Below are 17,942 nucleotides of genomic sequence, written 5' to 3'. Positions count from 1 at the left end.
CAGATGGAAAGAGTACTTTGAGGGGTTGATGAATGAAGAGAATGAGAGGGAGAGAAGGTTGGATGATGTGGGGATAGTGAATCATGAAGTGCAATGGATTAGCAAGGAGGAAGTAAGGATAGCTATGAAGAGGATGAAGAATGGAAAGACTGTTGGTCCAGATGACATACCATTGAACAAAATGATAAATAAATAAAAAAATAAAAAATAAAAAAACAATCCACCAAATTCGTATTATAAAGGTAAACTGCTGTTAAATCAATACCATCTATAGAGGAGTTTAAACTATAGGGTCTATATTAGATCACCGAATGCTTAAAAAAATGAATGGTGATTAATCGACCCTATGTAAGAGAAAGCTTACAATGTCGAAGTGTCAGAACAGCAATTTTTTTCCAAGGGGAAAAAAAAATCGCTGTTCCAACAAAAAAAAAACAGTTTCAAACATTACATTATGTGGGGGGCTTCACCCCCACACCCCCTGATGTGGGGGGCTGTACCCGCACATCCCCCTACTTAAATATACCAACTCCGAGACCACACTACAGTGCCGAAAACAGCAAAGTACCAAAGCGGCCAAGCAAATTCTTTCCTATGAAAAGAATTTGCTTAACAGCCGCTTCGATATTTTGCGTTTTCAGCCTTTTATGTTCGTCCAAGATGCATTCAAAAGAATGGGTCTTCAGTCTTGTAATATAGACCCAAACTATACACATCTACCGTAACAAAGAAAAAATAATCATGTCAGTCAGTTTTTATTTCTAGCAAAAGGTATTTACTATCTCTCTGATGTGACCTTCATTGCAAAACATAAGATTGTAAAATAAGATGATATGGTCAGCCATCTTAAACTAGTACAAGCCCTTACTGACCTTGGCCTTAGTAACCAAGCATTAGCTTGGCTTCAGAACTATTTACAAGGTAAACAACAAGCAATTTGGTGGGACAATAACCTGTCCACACTGCTACCCATCACCACAGGAGCCCCACAATTCCATTTTAGGTCCCCTCCTATTCTCCATTTTCGCCAATAACCTCCACAGCATCTGTCAAAATGCAACAGTTATACTGTACGCTGACAACTCAGCACTTGTGTGTTCAGCCAATGATCCTCAGGAACTCCTCTCTATAACCCCAAAAGCCTTCCATACCAGTTAAAACTGGTTTCTTAACAAAATCCTAATACTAAATCCCCCCAAAACCAAACTGTTGCTATTTACACCTAACATATCTACCACAATACCCAGCCCATTTAATATTGTGTCCAGGGATGGGACTGTCATCTCATCCCTGACACTCACACTAGATTGCTAGGAGTGACCATTGATAATAACCTCAAATGTGATCAGCATATAAATCAAACCATTAAAAATATCCAGAAAAAACTGGGCAGTCCATATAAAAATAAACCATTTCTAACACAACGTGCTAAGATAACAATTGCTCAAACCCACCTCCTTTCCACACTATTTTATGGCTCACCCATTCTCACCAACTTACCCAAAACCAAAATTGTCAAACTCAACACCTGCTACAATCAAATTGCAAAATTTGTTACCAGTGCCCCCTACCAATCCCACCACTGCCATGCCCTAAAACAACTTGGCTGGCTTGAATTCCCTAATCTCCTAAATTATCATCAACTTTCCTTTGCCCATAATCTCCTACTACTCTCAGACAAAACTCCAGCTCTGGACAATCTACTAGAACTACAAGCTAAATCTAGACAGCTTCACTCCAACGACAAAAAATTAATCAAGGTCACCAAGACCAACTGCACAGCAGGGGACACCCACTTCTCTAACGACATAGGCATATTACCTCAGCAGGCTCAAAGATTACATTTAAAAGACTCCTGAAAGAACACCTAAAGCACACATGGATATGCATATGTTCCCCACCTGGCTGACCTCCTCCTCCTCCACCCTCTCCCCTTACTTTTGCCCTCTGACTTCAGCTTCATCATCAAAAGAGTGCAACTTCTCTAGCTTCCTTCCAGTTCCACCTCTAATTCTAACCCCTTAGTCAATGCCCATATGTCACTGCTAGAACACTCTTATCTATCCATTGCACTTTTCTCTTAATACCTCTACTCTTACTTTATACTTAAGCTACTTACATCTCCTGCTTTTCTTACTTAACCTGTTATCCAATTTCCCATCTCTGTCTCTTCTCCTGCTACTGTGCTCCCTACTATGTCGAATCTTTGCTCTCTTTTTTGCTATACTCTCTGCTGTGTCTAACTTGCTCACACGTCAACTGTGTAAAGCAAAACATCCAACCTCTACTAACAATGTTCACCATTATGTAATGCCTCAACCTAAAATTGTGAAAGATGTGTTCAGTCTATGTAAATATGTTAAATCTTAAGCTTCATTGCTATGTTACTAGTCACTGTTAATGCTATGTTACTAGTCACTGTTAAGTTTGGTACTATGTAAATTTGAATGCTTCTGTATACACCTGATATGTTGCTTAAAATTTAACTGTGGAGCTTTTCTCCCCGAGCCTCCACTGAAAATGGACATGCATCCAGTCAGACTTTCCTGGACAACAAATGTAAAAGTAAATAAATAAGATCTAAAACTATACCTGATGTTTCCAGTAGAGCCCCCTGCTACCTGTGATATAGTTGGTCTTCTGGGGGAGGGGTTATGAAACTTAGGAAATGCATAGTAGCATAGGATTATGAACCAGCAGTTCATTTCTCATCCCTTTTGGATTAACACTTCTATCAAGGGAATAATATCTGATTTTATCTAAGCTAAGGGGTTATTAGCTAACTTCTGATGCAGTATGTTTCCTAACAACTAATTACACATATTTATAAAAAAATATTTTATTCATATCAACTATATCACCCACCCCCTTTTGTGGCTTTATAGCTATAAAAAACTCTTTTCCTTGTAAAGTACCATACCTCTCTTGTCAAATAATATCTTGAACATGTTTCAACATAATACATAATCTTTTTTTATTTATCGTATGAAAAATTGCTGATGTTTGATAACTAAATGATGGAACACATTTTAAGTGACTCTTAAAAGTAGTGGTTTTCCCTGTGTTATCTAAAAGTACATCAGTAACTGCAGAGTCTGTTGAATGCAATGAAAAAAGTATTTTAATTATAATTTTTTGATGAGCAATCACATATCCAATAGCACTTCTGAAACCTTAACTCTTGCAGCTGGAACAAATTTTAAACCCATATTTAAAACAATGGTTAATTGCAACAAATGTAGCAAATCCAATTCACCAAAAGAACGATTTTCCAAATTAGTGCAAAATAATATATTGCCATATTCATGTACATTTTTTTATTCTTCCATGGTTTCAATTGATTTTTATGAAAGAAATTGCCAGATGTCCTTCAAGGATGCATCTGCAGTCATAACATATGGGTTGTCCTGCCTCAGGCAGCCCTTCGGTCGGCCGGATTCCAAAGTCTGGGTCTGGCCTCGGCTGATGTCGCATTTTCCCCGACGTCAGAGCTTCTGGGGTATAAAGGCATCAGCCGACGCCATTTTCCTCAGTCTTTCTTGCCGCGCGGCGCCCGAAGCAGAAGCTGTTCGCAAGTGCTGGTCGGTCAGATCCAGAGATTTCAGCTACCGAAAACTTCTAAAAAGCTAAGCACCCCGTTGGGGACTCTTTCTTGCCTCAGCCAATGTCAGACAAAGTAAATAATTGTTTAACTTGTGGGAAACAAATACCTCATAAGAATTTCCACTCTTACTGCCTTCCTTGTTTAGGCCCAGACCACGACGTTTCAGCTTGTTTAGCCTGTGCCTCCTTCAACCGACGGACACTTAGACGTCGGTTGGAGTTTGCAGAAGAGTTTTTTGGATCCGCTTTTGCATATAAAATGCCATCGGAGACTCCGACTACACATTTAGCCAAAAAACGCAAGGAAAAGGACCGACACTCGCGGCCCGCGGTTTCGGCTGAAACCACGGTTAGGCCTGCCGCGAGTGTCTCGGTTTCGGCTGAAACCGAGTCTTCGGTTCTTCCTTCTGCCGAAAACATACCTCCGACAACCGAGGCCAGAGAGGCCCCGGCTGAGTCGGCTACAGAAATTCCTACCGAAGAAGCAAGCGCACAAGAACTGTCCGACACCATTCCGTTGGACATTTCTACACCTGCACGTGGGGCAGCTAGGCCCCCTGCTTCTATGTCTATTAAGGCCTTCTCCAGGGCTAAAGCAGCTAAAATTTCAAAAGCCTTACCAGCAAAATCTACCTCTCAGAGGCCTTCCTCAAGTTCTCAGATTCTCAGCCTTGCTGAGGACCTTATATCTCTGATTAGGGGTTCCCAACCTCACCCAGACAGGGCCTCACAACCTCCTCCTGACAAAAGGCCTAGGACTGAACCCCCTGAACCTCTCTCCTCTGACTATTCCTCGGATGGATCTGATTTAACAGACCATCAGGAAGGACCATACTCACCTTATGAGGATTCAGATGCAGAAGACTCTATTCCTTCTGCCTCCCCCCCAGAAGAATTTTTCTTTGGGGAGACTTTGCACTCAATGAGGGAACACTTTCAATGGCAGGGTCAGGATTTTTCTGATTCTAGGAAAAGACTAAGGACCTTTTTACACTTGCCACAGCATAGGCCTTTAGCCATACCACCTGTGCTTTCTGTTGTTGATGATGCATACAATGATGTGAGTTCTGCCCCTGATTCTCTTCCCCCGGCCCCTGCCAAACCTGACAGATATTACAGGGTCCCGGATTCTCACTTCCACTTGTATAAAGCCCATGCTGCAGACCCAGAAACTATTTCACAGGGCCCAAAAGGTGTTGCAGCTGCCACTGCCAAAAACCCCCTACCCTCTGAAAGAGAGTCAAGAGCATTAGAGAGATGGGGAAAAAAGATTTATACATCTGCTACTCTTTCTGCCAGGGCTTTAAACTGTCAATTCCACATGATACAGTACCAGGAATATTTGTTAGATCAGCTGAATAAAAAGCTTTCCTGTCCTGAACCTTTAGACCGTAAGTCCCTCCAGGATTTGGTACACAACTCTCAGCAGGTCAGTAATCATTTCTTAAAATGTGGCTATGATGCACTGGAGGCTTCATTTAGATCAGCTATGACTGGAGCAGTGATTCGAAGGCATGCCTGGCTAAAAGAGCAAGCCTTGCCAGACCACGTCAAGTCTAAACTCCTAGATGCTCCAATGGAGAAACAAAGTTTATTTGGCTCCCCTGCACAGGACATTCTAAAGAAAGTGGAAGAAAAAGCTAAATCTGTGCAAACAGTCAAGGATTTTCTGCAGGTCCAACCTCCGAGGTTCAGCAGAAACTGGCCTTCAAAGAATTGGTCCTTTCCAGACACCTCCAGAGCACAGAAAGGCAGGAATAGACGCCCAAGAGGCAGAGGTCAATCAAAAGGTGCCTACAGGGGTCGTCAGTGGCAACCTGCCAACCAGAGGAGTACCACCACAGCTGCAACTACAACCACTTCCACAGGACAGACACACTGACTTGGCTCTGATTCCGCCTACCAGGAAACAACTGGAAGCACCCTTGGGTGGAAAGTTGGCTTTATTTTCAAAAAACTGGCATTTCCTTACAAAAGACAAATGGACATTGCAAACAATAGACAAAGGATACAGGTTTCACTTCCACACTTTACCAAAAAAGAGTGGAATGCCAAACCTTCCACCAAACCAGAAGCCAGAGGCTCTAAGACAAATCAACAATTTACTTCAGATGAAAGCAATAGAAAGGGTACCATCCATGGAACAAGGCCAAGGATTTTACTCCAGACTATTCCTTGTACCAAGAAAAGAAACTCAATGGAGGCCTATTCTCGACTTGTCCGCTCTAAACACATATCTCATTGTGCCAAAATTCAAGATGCTGACCCTACAGCAACTTCTTCCCATGTTGGGCAAGGAGTCTTGGCTGGTGACTCTAGATCTCAAGGAGGCATACCTGCATGTCCCTATACGACCAGATTGCAGAAGACACCTCAGATTTCTTGCAGGATCAGAGCATTATCAATTCTCAGCATTGCCCTTTGGCTTATCTACTGCGCCCAGAGTATTCACGAAATGCCTGGCATCAGTAATTGCACATTGCAGGCTTCAGGGAATTCAAATCTACCCATACCTGGACAACTGCTTAATACAAGCGGACAACAAGACAAAACTAATAAAGGATTTGGCCTATGTCATACAACTTTTACAGGCCTTGGGATACACAGTCAACATCCAGAAGTCAAGACTAGTGCCATCCCAAAGGATAACATTTTTGGGTGCAGATCTGGACACAATAACTCAGATGGCTTTTCTCACAGAAGAAAAACAAAAACATCTCCCAGTATACTTCATGGCTTTGACAAGACAAACTCAGCTTACTGCAAGGAAAGTCCTGCAGGCCCTGGGTTACATGGCATCCTGCATTATCCTGATCCCGCATGCCAGGCTACATATGAGGAAATTACAATGGTACCTGAGGAATGTATGGTCTCAACACAGACACAGTCTAGAAACCATGATACCAATCATTCCATGCCTGAAAAAAGAGTTCCTGTGGTGGGCTCAGGCCTGCCAGACCAACAGAGGGTTGCCTTTCAACAAACCACAACCAAGGCAGACCATCACCACGGACGCCTCAGACCTAGGCTGGGAAGCACACATGGAAGACAAGTGTATCCAAGGCTTATGGTCTCAGGACCAGCTGAATCTACACATAAATCTAAAGGAGATGCTGGCAGTGAAACATGCAATCGAGGCATTCAAATCATTCCTCCAGCAAGGACATCTGCTGATAAGGACAGACAATACCACAGTCATGTGGTACATCAACAAACAGGGAGGCACGCATTCCTACCCCCTATGCCGGATGGCAATGGACCTGTGGAACCTAGGCCTGAATCTCAACATCCAACTGCAGGCCAAATTCGTACCAGGAAAAGAGAATTCACTAGCATACAGCTTAAGCAGAACTACCATGGATGCTCACGAATGGATGTTGCATCCAGACATCTTCAAAATTATAACAAAGAAATGGGGAATACCAGAGATAGACCTGTTCGCCTCCCCACTCAACCACCAACTGAACAAATTCTGCTCAAGAGAATACCACCCACAAGCCTGGAGGGTGGACTCCCTCTCTTTCAGCTGGAAGGCCCAAACAGTTTATGCCTTTCCACCCCTCCCATTGATGTACAAAGTTCTACTGAAGATCAGGGAGGAACAGCCAAAGGTGATTCTGATAGCTCCAGACTGGCCAAGGCAGCATTGGTATCCGCTACTGAGAAGCATGTCTCGGACGAACTCATGGCCTCTACCTCTATGGCCTTTACTTCTAACGCAGAACAACTACAAGACCCTGCATCCAAACTTGAAAACGCTGCAGCTAACTGCCTGGAAAATTGCTTAAAACAAAACCAAACTGTTTTATCTCAGAGGGTCAAGGACATTATCCTGGAGGCTCGCAGACCCTCCACAAGAAAAACATACTCAGCTAAATGGAAGAGATTCCTCATTTGGAGTGCATCAAAGGGTACAAATGTCACACTGGCAAACCTAGCACACATCCTAGAATACTTAGCAGAACTGTTCCACAATGGCCTGTCCTATTCTTCCATTAAGATTCATGCTTCAGCAATTTCAGCAGAATACAACATGGATCCTCCTATCTTTTCTCACCCTCACCTCAGACAATTTTTAAGAGGGATCAAAAATGTTAAACCTCCAAGGAAACCCCCTCTGCCTGCATGGGATCTCAATTTTGTGCTGGAAAAATTAACACTACCCCCTTTTGAACCAGCAGCATCAGCAGAATTACAATTCTTATCTTGGAAAACTGCTTTCTTTCTAGCAATCACTTCAGCAAGAAGAGTATCTGAGTTACAGGCATTAATGGCAGTGCAGCCTTTCCTTATTTTTCACCAGGATAGAGTGTCTCTGAGAACCAATCCTACTTTCATGCCAAAGGTGGTATCCAGGGTATCCTTGAACCAAGCTATTCATTTGCCTATGTTCTTCCCTAACCCACAGAACAGGGGGGAAAAACTATTGCACACCTTGGATGTACACAGACAACTACGCTACTATCTGGACAGAACTAAAACCAGCAGAATAACTGACCAACTTCTGGTAGCATATGCAACTGGAGTGCAAGGAAAAGCAATTTCCAAACAGACAATTTCAAAATGGATAGGAAATTGCATTCGATTCTGCTACTCTTTTCACGGAAAGACAACTCCTGAAAATATCAGGCCTCACTCCCCAAGAGCCACAGCCACCACTACAGCTTTCCTACGAGTGGCTACCAAGGACATTTTAGAAGCTGCTACTTGGAGCTCCGTGCATACATTTGCCAAGCATTACAATCTACCTTTATACTCCAGATCCCGAGCAGGTTTTGCAACTGCAGTTTTACAGGGGATCTTAACTACACCATCATTATCTTAGTACCTCCTCCCCCAGTTTGGCTATGGCATTCTACCCATATGTTATGACTGCAGATGCATCCTTGAAGGACATAGTACAGTTTTGTACCTACCATAAATGTAGATGTCCGATAGGTATGCATCTGCAGTCAGGATTACCCTCCCTCCTTCCCTCTGTGGTATTCTAGGGTGCTTACCCCTCTTTTGGCTAGCTGGGGGAATCTATTATGGTGTATTTGTTTGTATGTATATATGTGTATATATATATATATATATATATATATATATATATATATATATATATATATATATTTTGCTTGCTACTGTTTGGAATTTTCAACATTTATCCAAATTTAGCCTTCCTAGAGGGCACCTGGCATCTGGGGCAAGAAACACTGAGGAAAATGGCGTCGGCTGATGCTTTTATACCCCAGAAGCTCTGACGTCGGGGAAAATGTGACATCAGCCGAGGCCAGACCCAGACTTTGGAATCCGGCTGACCGAAGGGCTGCCTGAGGCAGGACAACCCATATGTTATGACTGCAGATGCATACCTATCGGACATCTACATTTATGGTAGGTACAAAACTGTACTTTTTATGTGTGTTTTTTATTACAATCCACTACTTTTTCCCCCCAATAGCAGGCACATCAAACTTCTTTCACTCTCATTTGAGTAAAAAAAAAAAGAAACTTCTTTCACTCTGAATAAATGCCATCCTGTATGTGTTGTTCTCCATCTTGAGAGCTTCTCACAAGTCCCCTGTTATGTTGAACTGAGCATAACAGGCATTCCCAAGGAAATAATGAACTACCTTCAAACAAACATCATCTCACAATGTATAACAGATGTTAATTTCTCCTCAAAATGTTGAACATCAGGGGAAAAGTTTTTCTATGTGGCTGTCCAGTTCTTTTAAAAGACCTCCCACTACTTTTGGTTTCTTATCTTAAACAGTATTAATTTTCACACTGATTAAGTCGGTTTTGTCTTTTGTCAAATTAAATCAGAATGTTAATAAGCTAAGCAGCATGTCAAAAATGGTTGCTCCCAATGTTTATTTTTAGGTCCTGAAATCTGAATCATATGAAGCAAATATAGCTGAAGTTGGACATGATTTATAGAAGATTTTACCTACTTTTCCGTATTGTACTGCATGCCGTGTAAAAGTCCTGAACAGCAGAATACTTTTATTATACTCTTCATTCTGTTACATTGTATTCATAGCTCTCATTTCATATGTCTCATGAAATCATTTCTCTGTCTCTCAGTAAGTTTCATTTTCCACATGTTTGTGAAACAGTAGTGGAAAGCAAATAACAAATGTAAAAAAAAAATATATATATATTCAAAACTTTTAAACTCGTTTTCAAAATATATTCAAGGACTGCTCTAAATTCTCCCTGCAAGTAGGTGGGCACCTCCCATACCCTTGCTACTTATATATGCTAATTCCAAGATAGATGTTTCTTCGTCAAAGGAGAAATCCCCACAATACTGCAGTGTTGACCTGTAACTCCAAAGCATAGGAGTCACAGATTAATGATTGTACATTACAATGTTGTTCATTAATGTCTAGCACCTAAACTTGGCATCCAGTTATTTTCCCATTGTGTAATACATCTTGTCATACAGTGCTTAGTAAACAGACTGGGAGTTGCTAACACAGAAATACTACTAGAGACTTCCATGAACTGTGTAAGATCTAGTTCGTTTAATCTGCTATTGCTTTAATTATTCCAGAAGTAGAAAGAAGTTAGGTGTAAGGTGATGTGCAACAGCTGGACTACCATAGCTACAGGAAATGAAATAGAAAGTATACATAGATGAGCAGTGTACTTTTGTGTATTGAAAGTCATGTTAATTATTTGGGAGATTTTGAATGGGAAGTGCCTTAATCACCGGTAATGTAAGAAATGAGAGCTAGCAGGTATTGTATACAATCAGTGGATGTAATGCCATGCAGAAGATGAAAATAGTTGCAGGAAATATTAATTGACTTTATGATTAAATGCATATTCATTTTGTTATTCTTTACTGTGGCCCATGGCCGTTTCATGAGCTGAGGTTATCTGAGTTGCACATCTGTCTCCCTAGTTGACTTTAAACTTCCTGGGGATTACAAATAACTTCATTGATGCTGTCTGGGTTTAATTTCTCCAATTGTTTGGGGTTTCTAATACTGCAACGGGAATGGACCCCATTCCAAAATCAGGTTGTGATTAGAGTTCATGAAATTAGTATTGTTTCAGTCTGGTAGGTCAGCTAAGAGTGCTCTTCTCATCACCTGCAATGTACCCAAAATTACCTCTTTCTGTAATTTATACAGGGGCAGGGGTATGTATGTATGTATTGGCATGTTTTGTAACATTGTTTGTAGTAAGAATCAGTGGTACTACTTGAACATTGCCATTTACTGCACAGCCTAGATTATGCTGTATCTAACTGACCAATTAATTCTTTCTATTCTGCAGTTCCTGGACCATGTGACCCAGAAGACCTCATTGATGGCATTATCTTTGCAGCAAATTACCTTGGCTCCACCCAGCTGCTGTCAGACAAAACCCCATCCAAGAATGTGCGCATGATGCAGGCCCAGGAGGCTGTCAGCAGAATTAAGGTGAAGAAGCTAGATTGGTTTTGATGCTGATGAACAAACTTCAAATTTTGACCACAGCAAGAATAACTCTTTTTGCTGGTCATAGTTTGATTAGCGGTCAGCACCAATCTGGGCACATGTGATTGTTTATAAGTGGACAAGGGGCAATGGTCCTACTAATGTTTTTGTTTTTTTAGGTAAAAATATTTTAAACAGTGGGGTGGTTTGGATGTAATGCTAGTAACCTGAAGCCATCCTCTTGCATGGACTACTTTGAAGAATTTATATGAGTTTGTAGGAAACTTAAATTGTAGTTATGGTGGGTTACGCCATGTTGTCCTCTAACCTGCGTTGTGAATTTACAACCATTGTTTTAGAATACAGGACACCCAATATTAATTCTGGCAACCTCTGTACTTGTCTTGTTGGACCACCAAAATTGCTATGAAGACCACTCATAATGCTAATGAGTAAAGCGATTTTAGGTGCGTACCCTTCTATTGAATTCTATTATTGTACTAGGAGCTTCTGTAGAATAAAGTGCATCCATTTGGAGAAACTAACCTTGCAGCCACTTTGGAAATATGAGCTGCAGGCATAGGGACTGGAATGTGGTACTACCACAATTCAGAATGTGTGTGGAAGGGCAGGGAAAATTGGAGAGGAATAGCTTATCACATTAGTGTAAGAATGAATGAAAGTGTACAGTGAACATGATTGAGGTTGAGTAGGAAAAGTTGAGACCGACGAAGGTCTTCACCTTACCACTGCATTGGGAGACTTCATCTCTGGTTGGTGGCTGCAGTACATATATATCAAAGACGCATGAAAGGAGGAGGCTGAAAGTCTCAGAATGCAAATATATTGCAGGCAAAGAAGTGCAGTGCTTGAGAGTCAGGTTCTTCCTACAATAAAGGGTAGGTGTCTTGCTCCAAGAAAAGGGAAAAAAAAGAAAGTGGTAGAAACTTTGGATGGGAGGAGTAACAGCTGGATTTGAGTAGATGATGAAGACTCAGACAGAGAAAGAAGTATTAATAAGTGAACCAAAAGGCATCATTGGCAATGCCATGTCTGATTCATAGCCCTTAGAGAAGGACTGAGAGGAAAGGAATAGAGGAGGATTTACATCACCCAACAGTAAGACTGAGCAAAAATGAATGGTGATAGTGACAGGAAGAAATATCCGAAGACATCCTCGCTGATTGTACTGAGGAAGGAATGAGTAAGGAAAGAATGAAGGAAAGGCAGGGTATGCAGCAGTTTTAAAATCGGTTAAAGGTTACCGAAGGAAAAAGCAAGCAGTACAATAGGATAATATGTAGGAGACAGAATAATTAAAAGCATAAAAATGACTAGGACATGGGTATTTGAGAATGGCCTTTATGACAGAGTAGCCTGAAAAAGCATGCATTGCCATATATGTATTGGCATGAATCAATGTTGTCTTTTTCATCCATCTTCAACTTGTTGGTTATTGGATTCGACTTGGATCCAGTGCAGGCCTGTCCAAGCAGCTTCAGCTCCAGATCTCCACCTCCTCTGTCCATAACACCCTGCTCTCCCCAACCTACTTCAGATCTCATTTGCCACCAGGAGAGACTACATTGTGTCAACAAGCTCCATTGCAGTGTAACTTTTATTTGTGCTTAAAATAGTCATCTTCTGTGTTTTTCTCCTCTACCCTGTTTGTTGTTGGTTAGCTAGCTTAGGGGTAAGTTGTGCACTTTTACTTTGGGTAATTTTTGGTTAGTTATTGTATTTCAGAGTTTTTTCTTCTAGGATGTTGCCATGATGTTCTGCTTTTTATATAAAAGTAAGCAGCACAAATATTATTATTATTATTGCAGATTTTGTGTATATTCTTGGATAGTTAGATTGGTTTGTGTAGTTAAGTGGTACCAATGTGGAGAAAAGCTGTTTCTCCAGTTCTCAACATTCCCAGCCCATTCCTAGCCAAGGGCAATACTGGGTCGGGCAGACTTCATTCCCCTTTTTCCCCATTTATGCCTAGGGAGTTCTCACCTGCTTCACCCCCCTCTCTATCTCTCTGGCTTGGATATTGGCTGCAGACTTTAGTACTGGAAGACAGGTGTCCAAGCCTTCTTCAGTGGCTTAATTTGCTTGGTCTACCCATTATGTGGGAAGTTAACAGTCCTCAGACTTGGAGCAGCTGATGCACGCACCCCTTCTTGCAGGCCCAGGTGCAGTTAGGGTTCTTTCCTGATGCCTTGGTCCTGGTACCTGAGGGTTCAGCTCCATCCTTTGTAGTTCTTCCCCTGGACCCTTCAACTCTGGGGTTGCTGTGCCATCTTTGGGACTGGGGCAGTGGCTCAGGGTGGCTGCATTCGGCTTCTGTATTCTGTGCTATGGAAAGAATTTTCTCTCCAGAGAGGGAGTGGATGGCATTGACAGGTCTTCCATCTTCCTTGACTAGGCCTACATATGCACCTCAGCTATCTCCAGGACAGCCCACACCACAGAGCCTCCAGGTAATTATGCCTCCTGGTGCCCCCACATTTTCCACATCTCCAGTGGGGAGAGCATGGAAAGCAGTGGTGCAAGAGGACGCACAAGGATTCCCCCTAGCTAATCTCTTACTGAGGACACTGACCTCAATGGAAGGGAGGGGTCCCCCAACCCTGCCCCCAGCAATGATGTCTGTTTTGACCATCTCCTGGAATTGTTATGCCAGAGCAGGGGATGGACCACTGAAGTCACCTCTCGTGAGGAGTCTTCGTTTTTGGAGGCCTTCAGTGCAAGTCCATCCATGGTCCCCCTCCATGCCCACTCATTGATCTAGTGTCTCAGAGGGCATGGAGGGAACCAGATGTGGTGGAACCTGTACCCAAAAACCCTTATAAGATTTTAGCTCCTCCCAAGGACTGGTAGCACTGAAATAAGGGTCCCCCCGATTATGTGGTTGTGGTGGTGGCAGTCACCAAAAAGGACATCTCAGAGGAGAGTTCTTCAGTCCAAGCCTCTAACAGGGAGTCAAGGGAACTGGTCTATCTTGTAAAGTGTGCTTATGCCTCAGCAGTGTTAGTGCATTAAATTATTTAGCCTATTTGACTAGATTTCAGAAAGACTTGGTCTCAGAAGCATCAAAAACTGTACAAATGCAGTAGCCCCCAGAGATGCAGAAGACTGAAGGGGCTCAGTGGTCTGCTATGCAGTCTCTGAAAAATGTATCCATCCCTCCCTCTGCTCTCCAGCATGGCTGATAACACATCTCTCACTGCAGGCACTGGTGTTGCAATATTCTGGCACACCTGAATGTGGCTTTATAATTTCACAGACTCCTTCAAGGTATCCTTTGTGTGTGCACCATTTGATAGTTCATCCTTGTTTGGCCCCAAGGTCAAGGACACACTAACTAGGAGTGAGCAAGATGAGAAGATGCTTTCTGCCATCAGAGTGCACTTTGCCATCCCACAGCAGTCCTTCTCTAGGAGTCATAAAGGGGACAAATACCTCCTCTTTTGCAAGTCACTGCAGTCTTTTCAGCATGCTCCTATTGAGGGTTCCCCTCATGGCAGGGGCAGGGTGAGTAACTAGAATGGGTGCTGCCTGCATGGCAGAGGTGGTCCACAGAACCAAGGCTTTCATGGGGCTTTTGCCGGGAAGCCCTTTCAGCATACTCTTTTTAGTACCCAGGAAGAACAGGGACCTCAGGCCAGTTCTGTATCTCAGCAAGTTGAACCATTTTATCAAACAGACTAAGTACCGGATAGTCACAGTGCAGTGTATTCTGCCTCTGCTGAGGATGGATGACTGGATGTGCTCAGTACATCTCAAGAATGCCTACAACCATATAAAGATTTTGAAGCTGTCATTGAGATTTCTGTGCTTTCAGCTGGGAGATGATCAATATCAGTTCCAGGTGCTGCCTTTTAGGCTCACTGCCCAGTGGTGTTCAAAAAATACATGGTAGTCGTGGAAGCCTGACTCAGGCTGCATAGCTTCCAGGTGTTTCCATACCTGGATGATTGGCTTCTTACTACCTCCATGAGAGTGTCTCTCCTCAAAGCTCAGGATTCCTTACTTCAGTTGTGTCTGCCCTTAGATATTACAGTGAACTACTAGAAGTCCAGTATGGAGCCCATTCAAGTGTTAGAATTCATAGAATGTCATGTGGGAGATGGTCACCTAGACAACAAAACTCCCATCCCACATGTTATGGTCACTTCGAGCAGAGGTGTGTCATCTGCTGGCATATTAACCCCTCCCCATCTTCTCGATTGTGAAACTTCTGAGACATATGGCAATGTCAGTTTGTTTTGTACTGTTGGCAAGGTACCACATGCGGCTACTACAGTGGATACTGGTGACTCAGTGGTCATAGCTGACCAATCCCATGGATTTAGAAATATGCCTAATGAACAGTTGTTAGACTCAGATTGCATGGTGGCTGGTGTCTGTTGTTGTCACAGCAGGGTGACTTTTCATCCTTCCCCAGCCTTAGGCCATGGTTTCTTTGGATGCTTCCCTTCTGGGGTGGGGACCATTTTGAAGGGCAGACAAATTCAAGGAATATGGTCACCATCCGAGGCCAGTCTGTACATCAACATCTTGGAGATGAGAGTGATACTCCTGGCATTGCAGACCTTTCAGGGCCTTTTCCACAGGGGTGCGATCTCTGTTCATACAGACAATATGTCTGCAGTTTGATACATCAACAAGTTGGGGGGTCTTAATCTTACTCATTTTGATGAGAAGCCGTGTGGGTGTGGAAGTGGGTAGTTTCCTCTCAGCAGTTTCTGATTGCAACATACATCCAAGGGAAATCCAACATCCTGGTGGACATTTTGAACAGCCACATCCTTTTTCCACATGAGTGTTCCTGAATCCAGAAGTAGCAGTTTGGGTTTTCTGATGCTGGGGCACTCCCTGTTGTGATCTGTTTGCTACCCTGTCCAACATGAAATGCAGCAGGTTTTACTCCCTGATCTCTCCTAAAGGACAGTTACCAAGGGGTGCTCTTCTGTAAGCTTGATGTCCAGGTCTTCCTGTATGCTTATCTTTTGACTTGTGTCATAATAAAGTTTCTTCAGAAAGCAGCCTGTTGCAGAGTGACTGTGATTTTCAATGCCTCACTGGCGTCTATAAGTTTAGTTACCCTTCCTGTGACCTCATCTCTGGCATCCTGTCTGGGTGCTTGATCCCATTCTGGGGTTGATCTCCCATCTCTCGTGGAATCCCCTCAACCTTCATACCCTTAATAATTTCTGGTTTCTCCAGTTCCCATGATAGCCAGAGATCCCAAGCTGTCCGAGAGCATTATCAATATTTTACCTTCTTTTCAGGAGCTTTCTGCTGGAAAGATATATGCTGGCAGATGGAAACACTTTGCTGTTTGGGCCTTGGTCAAGGATCTGGACCTTTTTTTGGCCTCTCGGGATACTATTCTGGACTTCGTTGCTCAGCTTTTTCATTCTGGGTTGAACAATTCTACTGTCAAGGTTCAACTGGCAGCTTTTTCTAATTTCTACATTGGCAGGGATAACACTCAAGTAGTTACGCTCAAAACTTCTAAGTCCTTTGTGTGAGATACATTTTAGTTACATGCTCCAAGCCGGAATTTACTGTTCATGCTGCATGTGTTGGCCAATCCATCATTCAAGCCTTCTGTCATCATTCCCTTGAAGTTCCTATCTTGGAAGACCATCTTTCTGGCGACTGTCACTTCTTCAAGACAGGTTTTGAAGCTGCAAGCTTTGGCAGCTGCTCCTCCTTATCTAATTTTTCACAGCTGGGTTACCCTGAAAATGGAGCCTTCCTTTTGGCCAAAGGTTGCTTCGCAATCCACTTTGAACAAGTTTATTTATCTGCCTGTGTTTTTCCCTAAGTATTTACTGCAGTATCTGGACATTCATAGACAGCTGAGTTTCTGTTTGGACAGAGTCAAAGATTTTAGGAAGGCAGAGCAACTCTTTATTTCCTTCTCCAAGGCCAGAATGGGCAGGCCTGTGTCAAAAATGACCCTATCCAAATGGTTTTCAGATTGCATTGCCTTTGCATATAACTTGAAGAGAAAGTCCATACTAACTAAGCTTAAAGGTCATTGTACCAAGTTGGTGGCTACTTCTACTGCTTTTTTCTCCAAAACCTCTGTTGATGCTATTTGTGCTACTACTACTTGGCTAGTGCTCATACTTTTGTGTCCCATTACAAATGGGACAATCAGTCAAGGTCTAGGGCTTCTTTTGGTTCCACCATTCTGTGAAATATTCTCTCTTAGGGCCATCCTGGGATGTCAGATGATGAGGACTCTGTCCCACAGGTTGAAGCCAGATGGAAAAGATAATGTCAGGTAAGAAAATTATGTAGTTAGCATAATGGTAGATCCATGTTGTCTGTCTCCATCAAGTTCGACCAACCCTCCCTACTATCACTCATTATTGGATAATACTGACCAGGGCTCCTGTGTTTTGTGCTAATAAGTTGTGTTTTTGAGACCATTGTTTGGGGCCAAACTCTATCTGAGGTAGACGGTGAGAGCAGATGATTATGGGTGGAGCCGTGGAACTGAAGTCCCTTATAAAGGCTGGCATCAGATCCAATGGAAATGAACAACATAGACCTGTTGTTATAAGTGCATTTTTTTTGTAATACGTTTTGTAGTAAGAATCAGTGGTACTAATTAAACATTGTCATTTACTGCTCCGCCTAGACAGCAGTGTTTGTAACTGACCAATGATGGGAATAAGATACTTACAGTGGGATGCAGAGAAAATAGGGATTGAGATCATGTAGTTACTGATGGTATATTGTATGAATGAATTCTTTATCTCAACATTTATAACAGAACTGGAAGGTAGAGCACCAGAACCAGTATGGATGGGAAAGTGTGGTAAAAGGAGGAACATGTTCAGGGAAGGAGAAAGATATGAGAAGATTCGAATGTAAGTCACATGGGTCAGATTCTCCCTTCAGGAT

At 42.6% G+C, this 17,942-nt stretch overlaps 1 protein-coding gene across 8 annotated transcripts in view; it reads left to right on the top strand.

The window, feature by feature from the left end:
* The window catches only part of APBA1 (amyloid beta precursor protein binding family A member 1), a 1,810,703-nt gene that overhangs the window by 1,531,524 nt on the left and 261,237 nt on the right, over nucleotides 1–17,942 (top strand). For all 8 annotated transcript variants that reach the window (XM_044064359.1, XM_044064355.1, XM_044064360.1 and 5 more), the window contains one exon: nucleotides 10,882–11,027. In XM_044064359.1, coding sequence (XP_043920294.1) covers nucleotides 10,882–11,027 — 146 coding nt within the window. The remainder of the gene's footprint in view (nucleotides 1–10,881; nucleotides 11,028–17,942) is intronic.

Source organism: Protopterus annectens, chromosome 2.part2 (assembly GCF_019279795.1).
Source record: "Protopterus annectens isolate FY-2018-M chromosome 2.part2, PAN1.0, whole genome shotgun sequence".
Classification (NCBI taxonomy): Eukaryota; Metazoa; Chordata; order Ceratodontiformes; family Protopteridae; genus Protopterus; species Protopterus annectens.
This window is presented reverse-complemented; position numbering and strand designations above follow the sequence as displayed.